An 11,384-nucleotide genomic window follows, 5' to 3' on the forward strand; every position below is an offset into this window, starting at 1 on the left:
ATCGCCATGTATCAATGGTACATGATGGTACATCACATGTACCTTAATAAATTTTAGATACCTCGTCATGTCTCGACAAAATGACAGCACAAAAATTTATAAAAAAACAGTACCTCGTCATGTACCCATGGTACATCACCTGTACCTTTTCGTATACACATTCATCAAAATTAGTATCTCGTCATGTACCCAAGGTACATGAGGGTACATCACCTGTACCTTCTCGTGTACATATTCATCAAAATTTCAAATAGTCTGTATTTTCGATTCACGGAAAAAATACAAGATCCAAAATCAAAAGAAACAGCTTCCCTTTGTCCACATTGCGACGGGGATAACGAAATCAATACAATGCCTTACCTCTCAATAGGTACCAAATCAATGAGATAACAAAATCAAAACAACAACGTCAGATCCGAACGAGGATGGGAGCGGAGGCCACACGCGGTTGATGGAATCCTAGAGGACAGCAGCGATCGAATCCATGGCCAGCTGCAATGGCGGCGAAGGCCGAGCCCACGGCCCGGGCGCGGCGGCACGGACGCGAAGACCACGGCCCGTGGCAGTAGCAGCCTTGCGCCTTGCAGCGCCCCTGAACCTTCCTCTCGTGAGTGAGAGAGAGAAAGATTTAGTGGGGATGGCAGGTAGTGAATAGGACAGATAGAGGATCGAAGGAGATGGAGCGTGGGAGAGAGAACGATGGGATGGAGACAGGAAAAGGCTGCCACCCATCCACTGCTAATCACACCAGAGGGAGATTAAGAAAAAGAAAAATCGCCGCGTGGTTGGTGGACACGATGGGGCGAGATCGCTCCGGAGCTACCGAGAGGTTTTGCAACACCCACAAGTGACAAGTCCGCGACAAAAGCGTCTCGAATTCCGCTGTTGAAAGAAAAAGCATCTCGAGTTCCCTTCGGCTGCTAACATCTAAGACATCCCAACGGATGACGGAGTATTTCTTTTGGACTCGAAGCCCATAATCAAAATCATGATATTTCTTTTGGACTCGACGCCCACAGATTATGGGCTACCGTTAACAAACAATGTATAATACATCTCCTTGTACAGTTCTACTCCCCAGAACCAAACTAATATCACCCGGTTAACCTTTCTACTATGGCACCGGTACAGACATCAGTACATCACAGTTTTCTATGCACTGTGAAACAACTTCTATCACAAGATTGACAGCACAGGTCGCTGCAAGTTTTCAATATCAACCTATCAGGGTGAGAAACGGGGCGTGGACCAATCATCCTTATTTGTTTGTCCCAGGCTCCTAGCCTGGGTAACCATCACCATGGGCTGACCGAAATTCGGCCTTCTAAACAAAGGATCACTGACGCTTTTGAGCTTTCGATCGAGATGCATCCTTCCTCATTGTCCAAAATGCGGCACGGTATCGATTCTGCAACTCAACCAAGTATAAAAATAAGATTGTTTGTTGTACTCTGATCGAATTCAAATAGGAGAAAGATGCGTAACATATTGACCAGCAGTGAAAATGTATGCGCTAACAGAATCCAGCATAGTTGTTATTCTGAGTAATCCGTGTTGAATGCCTTCAAAACTTACTCTTAGACACCCAGCCACCGAGCAGGCAAGCATTAATCAAAATAATAGCAATATCTGGCCTACACAAATATTTGTTTTCTAGACAGATGTATTCTAAGAGTGTACGAGCCCACAAGGGAAAGGGGACAGAGACCCAAGATTCCAAATGAGTGGCCGGGATCGTATTTAATCACATGTTACATTCAATGTAATATATACATCAGAATTCAATCACCTAATAGGTATTTGGAGATACTGCACTGGAATCTGCAAGAATGAATTAATTTAAGTGCCCAAAGGAATCAATAAGTTACCTGCATCATTGATGCCATATTTGCTGTGTAAGTGGTATCTATCATTTTCTCCACCTGTAAATTGCATTCAATGAAACCCATTCAAATAACAGTAGTCCATTTCTAGTCCAAAACAAATTAAGTGCATAAACCCTCACCTCCATCACAAATCCATAATGATAAGCTACCCTCTTCACGTCATCCAAACTTAGTTCGATGGACATATCCTGAGTTCAAGGGAATAAATTAGGTCTCTTCAAAGATAAGGTATTCAATTAGTATAAATATGAGTAATTACATCATCTGGCCCATAGGAATCAGCGAAGTGATACAGAAGCGGACCCATGTTTACCCAGACCTGTTGATTCAAATGGACACAATTACTCGGCGCTTAATATAAATAGAGAAAGAGCAGTATAATGGCAGTGCAGAAATATTGGTCCTCATGAAGAATAGCTGATCATAATTCAAATCTTGGAACAAGAGAACCCACCCCACCATCCTTGAGAACTTTTGATATGATCTCAATATATTCAACAATATTGTGTGCCGTATCCAGGAAGAAGCAAGTTACAACAGCATCCCATGCAGCTGAAAGAGCAAATAAGTATTGTCAGAATTTCAAAATAAGCATTTTCCCATTACAAGTCTGAGACTCTGAACTAAAAATGGGGAGAGGTGGACAAGAAATGCAATAATACCAATCTCCAAAAATATTTCAACTTATTTTCACCCACGAGCTAACTAATAAATAGCATGCCTCGACAGCCTACACAATTACCTAAGGAAATTCTTCAGTGCTCTCCAATTTATTAGCATCAACTTAAAGCAGATTAAGTCATTAAGGGTCTGCCTAGCAACCACCAAAGCACCGACTACCCCACTACTACAAAATTCTTAAGTTTTTGGAATATAAGCACTACTCCTGATGCAACTTATTTATAATGCAGCCCAGAAATAAAACCAAACAAGGTAACAGAACATACTGAATATGCTTCCTGTAAAAACATAATGTACTTCATATGTACAAGGAACAAAAACACCACGAATTATGGCTTTGTTTTTACACCCAGTATGGAATAAAACCATATTTTCCCTTGTTGGACATGATTTAAAATTCAGACAACCTGACAAACAAAACCTGCACAGCTTTCCTCTCTTTTGGGGATCCCACAAGAACATTTTTTTCTGGCAATGCTGCTGTGCAATTATTAATACATTTATATGCTTAGACATGATGAGTGATGGATTGATCCCAATGGGCCATAATTTAGAATTATTTAACCACGCTGCTTCTAACAATCTAACCACCTTATTTCACCTTCTTGCAGTTGCATGCCCTCTTTCGTAAACTATTCAATGGGCAAATGGATAGCATTAGAATTGTAGCAGGCAGAAGCACAATTAAGCTGATACTGAATACAATACCTCTATAGTTGAGAAAGCCATGTAACTATGCAAAGATTAGTGCACACCTAGAACTAGAAGATTACATGCTTTCATGATCCATGAGAAGAAAGTTGACTATTCCTTGAGCATAACAAACCAATAGTGGACATGACAAATATGTGCATTATAAGTCAAAAGGCCCAGAACACACTTCTAATATTAAGTCGTTTTGGCTCATGCTTTGTTTTACCATATATTGTTGGTTTGCCCAAAGATCAATCACATGAAGACAGACACGACCGGAAATTATTTGGCCAGACCGCCAGAGGCACCTATCGTGCCTCTCTTTTCTTTATTTGTTTCTCACAAAACTTGATACAAGCTAGGCTGCCTACCCGTGTATATACACACACGCACATATCCTAGCTATACTAAAGGCTCGGACTCCACATGCACACGGACTTGTGTCTAACACAAGGAAACACACATACAACTAAACTAGTTTGTATCCTACTCGGATTCCATACCATGAAGCTAACATGGACAAAACTACAATATTAAGTCTAACATATATCCCTATTGTATGAGGAGCGAGTGATCTTACATTCTTGGCTTTCCTCATTATAGACCTCTACAAAATCTCCAGCACACATGGAAAATCCGTCGGTGATCCCAGCACTGTTAATAGAAGGAGGAACTGGTCAGAAGTGAGCTAAATATGCCAACATGAAACACACAAACATATATCAACCAGGCATCTCTTTTTCCAAGAAACTGAAGTCCACGCTCGGTGGAAATGAATTTCCAGGTTTTACCTACAGTATAAATAATGCCAGCTGAACGGAACAAGCTCGAGCAGTAAACTCAAATGCTAAAATAAAATGAAGTTTAGATTAGAGATTCAGATGCCAGTATGCAGCAACACATTTATGAATACCAATTGCAAAATTTCAACATATGAAGGTGAAATCTTTGTAGGTTCTGTAAATTGGGTACCGAACATTCTCACTATTGCATACATAAATATTTCAACATACAAAGGTGAAATCTTTGTAGGTTCTGTAAATTGGGTACCGAACATTCTCACTATCGCATGCATTTATGTAAATTGTGCTATGGCTGCAAACGTAATCAGCATAACTGTACTCTATCTAAAGAAAATATTACAATCCTAATAGTATAAAAATTATACAGCTTGCACCAAATGTACACAGAATGATGCATATAAACACATTATTTTGTGGTGCTGGCAAGTATTGTGTACTAAGTACCTTGAGGGATGAATATCAGGAAATGAAACAGGCCGAAGTTGATCATTGTCTGAAAGCGAATTGCAGTTGCTGTGTATCCAAGGATATATGGTCCATTCATAGGCCTCTTGGGTGCTGATAGGAATAGGTGATGTTATTAGCATTATGAACAGTTGAAGACACCTAAATAAAGTAAAGGTGCTGGTTGCTTATAAATATTTGTAGCACGGCGTTAATAGATTGACTCACTGGTTTAGAATGAAACTTGAACAAACCATCATGTAATATGAGAACTCATTTCCCTGGCTTACAAAACCTGTTCATCGGCAAAAAGAAATTAGAGAAATTCAAGAAATACATTGAACTAACTGGTTTTCAACATTTTCTGCAGTACCCAGAGAAGAGATCTCCAGAGCCAATCTTCCAAGGCCAGCACCAGGAACTAAGCATGAAGGAGGCCTGTGAATTTTGAAACATACACAGGTCGATGAGAGAAGACTGTAATGAATCTGGAAGAAATTTCTGTTTATTTCTGATGTCAACGGAAATGCTTGAGTCAATTATTCATAACATCTATAAGAGGACGTGATAGATTAATATGGCTACAGCCTGAAGGAAATGCGCCCATAAGTAGTACCAGTATGCAAATAATCAAACAGACAAGGACATGGAGACAAAACACGAATCAGCAGGAACTTTGCTGATTTGTTCCTGACACCCAATTCACCTATTGAAGATGACTAGATGGAAAATTAGGAAAAAAAAGTAAGGTCCAGCTAGGGTTGCAAGTGGGCTCCCACTTAAGTCCCACTTCTATTTCATTTGGTATTTTCTAGTTCAAAATCTTGGCTCAAAATTTGAACTAAAATTGAAAAATTGAACTAGAAGTGGGACTTAAGTGGGAGCCCACTTGCAACCCTAGGTCCAGCTCACAGGGTTCTGGGAGGAGCCCTGAGCAGCGTCAAAAACACTTTTTCTGATATTACAGAGAAAACAAACACCATCTCAAAGGTCTTGCAAGTTTCCATCATAAGCCTCAGGCTAACCCGGCATGCAAACACAATAAGTAGATGCACATTCACAAAAAAAGTCCTTGTCAGTATTCACTGTCAAAATCAAGATCATTCAGAATCTTACATGTTACAGCACACGATACAAAAAGTAAGATAGCTAGCTCTAACTTACAGAAACAACCAGGGACAACGCAAGTCTACCTGCTTCGATTCGGAAAAAGACGATCAAGTTCCTCAAGAATGGGTTTATAGCACTCATCACGTTCATTTTGACCCTGGAACAAATTATTATTATTTAAATCAAGATCAGATCAGTACAGTGAAACAGGAGTCTACTTCAATTACATTGCGAAACAATCTAGTTACAAAGAGGATTACCTCCTGGGCCCAGTCCCTCACTATATTTCTTATGATGCATCTTACCTGCATCAATCGGAATAAAAATAATGGTAGAAGATATAAAGCAGAAAGAAGTCTGAGATAAACTATACAAACTCAAGAAAGAAATACAAATGCACGCAAGCCAGCACCTGCACACATGCATGCAGACGACTTCAGCAAAATTATAGCATGACTCAGGAATTGAAATTCAACGCCAGGAAAAAAACAAAAGCAGTAACATCACATCTTAACAAGATACCAGCTTCGGAGCAATTTCTTCGGTTGTCAACCAGCATATCATTATATTATCACTACCAGGGGAATGTAACAAGTGGTAACTGGTAACAATCATTACCTTGTCAACATCGACTGGAGGAACGTCCAACTGCAAAGGCGAATCCATGCAGTGCCCTGTTATTACCTAAAATAAAGGAAGAAACATTGTTTTTATAATCCCCAGTTATTTAAATACATTATCTTGATAAACTGAAAGTGTGGTGTGTGTTGACCATTCGCTAAGTAGATATTTTGAACTTTTTAAATCCCTTAAAGGTATATACATAACAAAGCACCGTTATAGCCCATTTTCTGTACAAATCCAAAAGCACAGGTGAATGGCCTATTTTTATTTTCTAACAGTCACCCCACTTTTTAGCAGTGAAACAGAATAGATTCCTAGGGGTTTGGTACATGGAAGAAAGAGTACCAGTTACAATACCTGGTTTACTCTTTGCCAATGACACATTTTTGCAATATCGCCTCATGAGATATCATGAGGATAAATTTATTCATCACACGCCCTATGTTGCTAGTCCCAAATCAGGCACATATCGTAATCAGAAGAACCTGGATTTTTCCAGAAATGTAGTGGTAAATTAACTGACGTCTACTCAAGCGTGACATGTTTGTGCACTACTCCCTTAGAGATGTGAAAATAAAATTCATGTGCGATAGCAAAGCTATGTTCTGTATCATGCATTTGTGAATTATTTGGAACATATCAACAGGTCACATCTTGCAGGTGGAGCTTACATTTTCATCGGCAGAAGATGCAAAGCAATCTGTATCTTGACAGTTAGAAGCTGCACTCGCATGTTTATCACCATTACATGATTTATCTACACCTTGGGATGTTCCCAAGTTGTAACCAACAGGTTGGAAGCAACCTGCCATGTGAACTTCCTTATCCTGTTTGGTGTTAAATCAGTCAATTTATACATGCAACATAAAGGACAGTTCAAGGACATATAAGTATAACCAAAATTGTAATTAAAAATTTAATTCAAGACTTCATGTGGAAATACCTAGTATCACCTTTTTTAAAAGAAATAGAAGATTCAGAGATAGAACATACCTTCTTATTCTCAAATTCTCTTGCAGATTCATTAGTCTTCGGATCTTCCTTGGGGCAACCATGCTGTGCATGCAATGAGTTAGTATTTATGGTGATAGAACTTCTTGAGCAATCGACCATCTCGCTAGAATGAGCACAATTCACATGATTTTGCCCATGCATGTGCTCTGGACAATCATGACAACCACCGTCTGTGTACTGAGTCATGTTGAAAGGAGGTTCAAATGCCTGCAATTCTCCCTTTTTTAAGAACACCATCATGTGCATTGCGGTTCTCAACAAACATAGTCTCAAAAACACCATACCTCAAGCATATTCATGATAAAAGATGCATTCATGGATATACACCTGTCAAGTAGTAATGCATCAAATAACATTAGTCAAATCAATAAGCACTGAACAGTGTGGATTCTGTACAAATATTACTGCATGTCATTACTCATTAGCATATCTGGTACTGAATACTGATCTATAGCATATATGTTTTAAACATACCTAAAATGCAAAAGTGTTGAAACAAAGGCTTAGATGTTCAACAAGAGAACTAATTTGAAAAATGCATAGGTTATTTCTTTTGTAATAAGACAATGAAGAGTTCTGACGCATGAAGATAGAGCATCAACAACAAACCTTAGATACCTCATACCTGGATTAGGCCAAGCAACATGGGTTGATATATCTCAAATATTTGGAGAACTGAGGTTTGCTAATGCCTTATGGACTAAATGAATCAAGAGTAAAATGCACCGCAAGTCCTAAAACTACTAGAGGTGTGTCAAGTGAGTCCTAATTCTGCGAAAGTGCATATTTGGACCCTATCTCTTTGTAAGTTGTTCACGTGTGGTCCTATTCGAGCCCGAGCCGCTGCTGACCGGCCAGGTGGCAAGTTGACTGCCACGCTGGCTAACAGCCGGGTCGCTGGAAATTGTAAATAGGCCTAACCTTTCCATTTTACTCATTCTGCGGTCCTTTCCCTGATTCTCCCCACCCCACTCGGAACAGAGGCAACACAGAGGGCGATTCTAGGGTTTCCCTTCTGGCGAGCTTTGAAGGGGGCCGGCAGTGAGGCGGCGGCTTATCGTCATGTCGTTGGGGATGCTCCAACGTGATGGTGGCCTCGCGACGTCTCCTTGGTGATCCTCTGCCACAATATGATAAGTACTATGTGCCGATTCTTTCGACTTAGCTGAGCCCGTCAGGAGAAGTTGGGGGTGGCGGCGTGAGCGGATCAAGCAATGGGAGGAAGAAAGAGAAGAATGAGAGAGAATTTACCAACTGCAGTCTCCATTCTTTATAAGGAGGTTTCTGCAAAATTCCAGACCACAGGAACGACGGGAAAACCCCCGCCCAATGACCTTGGGCGACGTGGCAGCAGTCAACTTGCCACCCGGCCGGTCAGCAGCGGCTCGGGCTCGAATAGGACCACGCGTGAACAACTTACAAAGAATTAGGGTCCAAATATGCACTTTGATAAAATTAGGACTCACTTGACACACCTCGAATAGTTTTAGGACCTGCGGTGCAGTTTACTCATGAATCAATTATAGTTAGCAATCCACTATTCCAGATTACTTACCATCTCAATCTTTGGTACTTTAGACCAAGGTGAAAGAGAAGTTCCTACACAGAAAAGGGCATAAGAGATCATACAGCAAACTCTAAAAGGAATAAGCAAAGAGGTAGAACTGGATGAAAAAAAGGGTAAATGTGTGGTGACTATATAAACCTTGTGGGCAGGAGGAAGCCTTTTGAATGACCGTTCATATCTCTTGACATCCTTCTCTGCTGCATCTTGATAGCTATGAAAAAAGCAAAACAACAATACTTTTATATCTTAAGAATCAAGAAAGAAAAAGACTAGACTGTTTCCATGTAATCCGCTTACAAAGTCACCAATCATTAAAGAAACTGAAAAAATTGCATTTGTGTAACATCAATGATGAAATGACAAAAGAAGCCAAGACCTGGCAAAAATATACATGTCCATAATCTTTTAAGTACAACCAACAGACCAAGCACATCTCCTGATATTCCAATCAGTTTGGCAATTTTCCACGTGGATGCTAAGATTAATATAGTCACATTTGAGAATTGAAAAATATGCCGTTCATGGGCGCTGTTTTCCCTTCTTGGAGGCATTGTCGAAGCGTTATCCACACCCTACCCTAGGTGGAGGACGAGTTTGGTGGCGGAGGCTGGCTGTGTGGTTTGGCTGTTGCGGCTTCGGAGGGGCATGGATGATGCCAACAAGTGAGTGGCGCTGAGTTGCAGGCATAGATTCTTTATTGGGTAGTGCTCCAAACCTATTTTAGTAGGTGGTTTTCAGGGTTTTGCACGGTTGTCCTCTAATCAACCATGCTCTTGCATGGTTTTTGGCCTAGTTTTCCTGATAAACCGGATCAGCCTTCTATATGAATCAGTAGGAACACCCTGCCCTCTCGACAAGGTTCCATAAATAAATTCACACCACCACCTTACACGCTCCATCAGCAACAATCAAATGCAAAGGGTACTAGGAGCATTACATTATTCACAGCTATTTATTGATTACTTTCTATCCACAACATAATCATAAGAGTTGGAAAACCAACAAAAATTATCACCCCTATCCATAACCTTCAGAACGAACCCGTTTTGTTTTTTGACACGAAACTAACAAGGTTTAATCGCAGCTCCTATCAGCTCGAATACACCACTACTCAACACACTGGATCTCCCCAACCAACCTGACCCGTGCAGAATCACACAAGCAGCGTGACAGCCAAAAAATCCAAAGCCTAGCCCCACAACCTAGCCTCCCAATCACGAAATCAACTCCGGTTAGCACCCAGTATTCTCGAACCACCAGCCGCTCCTAAACCCTGCAGCTCAGAAGGACCATGAACTCCGACTGAACTCCACCGCGACAAAAACGAGAAATAGCTCGGAGCAGGAACACGGAACTTCCCCTAGAACGGAGCACCGCTTCTACGCGACCAATCAGTCTCGCGGCGAGGGCCTGAAGAGCCCCCATACAGTGAGGGCAGAACGGGAGGGTTCGTTCCGGGCAGAGAGATTAGAGGATGGGGATTTGGGTTTGCGTACTTGGCGTAGGCGGCGATGATGCGGCGGAGGGATTTGATCTCGAGCTCCTCCTCGTGCGCGGTGTACCGCCGCTCGGCCATCTTCCCCGGCAGCGGCGGCGGCGGCAGCGAGATGAAGCTATTTCCTTTCAGATGGAATTAGTGGGGTTTCAAATGATGATGAGTCTCGTCTCGTGGCGTGGAAGTGGAACGATGGAATGAGGTTTTTGCAAGGCCAGCTGGCTTCAGTTCTCTTTTTGCTGGTTAGGACCTTAGGGGTTAAGAAATAAGAATACTCCAAAAGTTTTTGGCTATGATTTTCAATCAGCAAAGTATGCTGGTACTAAAAATCAAAACATATTTCTTAACACCGGTTGGATGTTGTTTTTTCTATAGTCAAACACATTTTTTACAGCTCTGGCAAGCAATATTTTGCTCGATGGCTCCCCGACCTTCCATATGTGAAAAAATCTAAACCCAAATACCCTGTATATGGAGGAATAGATTCCTGCGGTCAGGGATGCGTCAGAATTCAGCTGTAAATAGGCAAAACGAAGAACATTGGAAATTGGAGGGGGCAATTGGACATAGATCCTAACAATTTAATAACTTCACTCAAATACCCTACTCGTTGTCTCCTCTTTGTCCCATTCTTCCACTACATGGACATTGTCATTAATCATAAGACATTTGCCCGTTCCTTTCTTAAATGATGATATGAATCATCATGTAATTTTATATTCATGGGATATTAATCATATACGATACGGTATATTGTATGACATGTTTTTTTTGTCTTTCCTAAATTACGTGAAGCACATAAAAATGACGGTCTTAGGGCTTTCACATAGATCAGATTTGGCACAGATGCTAAATCCCGATTTTCTTGCAACGTAGATGATGCCAAATTTGCATGCAGACAGGACCCACCAAATAATAATGTGCAGCTAAAAAATCCACCGCAACCTCATTTTTTTCTCTTCCTCAACGGCCCAACTTCCTATCTCCGTTTCCATCCAAAGAAACTGATGGGCATCTTCCATCCGAAGAAACCGACAGGGGAAAAAAATCCCTCGCTGAAGCGTTGC

The 11,384-nt window shown here is 41.0% G+C and overlaps 1 protein-coding gene across 2 annotated transcripts; it reads right to left on the reverse strand.

Moving 5' to 3' along the window:
- Positions 1-959: 959 nt before the first annotated feature.
- Positions 960-10,530, reverse strand: LOC100840420 (carnosine N-methyltransferase). 2 transcript variants are annotated; one of them, XM_010232884.3, is made up of 18 exons: positions 10,319-10,529; positions 8,961-9,033; positions 8,811-8,854; positions 7,540-7,582; positions 7,235-7,462; positions 6,913-7,068; positions 6,236-6,301; positions 5,878-5,922; positions 5,701-5,774; positions 4,881-4,945; positions 4,736-4,802; positions 4,508-4,621; positions 3,841-3,914; positions 2,341-2,438; positions 2,146-2,205; positions 2,006-2,074; positions 1,869-1,922; positions 960-1,408 (listed from the first exon to the last, which is right to left on the reverse strand). In XM_010232884.3, exons 1-18 carry the CDS (start codon positions 10,396-10,398, stop codon positions 1,337-1,339), a joined length of 1,482 nt encoding a protein of 493 aa, XP_010231186.1. In that variant the 5' UTR covers positions 10,399-10,529; the 3' UTR covers positions 960-1,336. The 2 variants fall into 2 exon arrangements, with proteins under 2 accessions (XP_010231186.1, XP_010231187.1); XM_010232885.3 differs by lacking the exon at positions 6,913-7,068 and having other exon boundaries at positions 10,319-10,530.
- Positions 10,531-11,384: the final 854 nt, after the last annotated feature.

Source organism: Brachypodium distachyon, chromosome 2, assembly GCF_000005505.3.
Source record: "Brachypodium distachyon strain Bd21 chromosome 2, Brachypodium_distachyon_v3.0, whole genome shotgun sequence".
NCBI lineage: Eukaryota > Viridiplantae > Streptophyta > Magnoliopsida > Poales > Poaceae > Brachypodium > Brachypodium distachyon.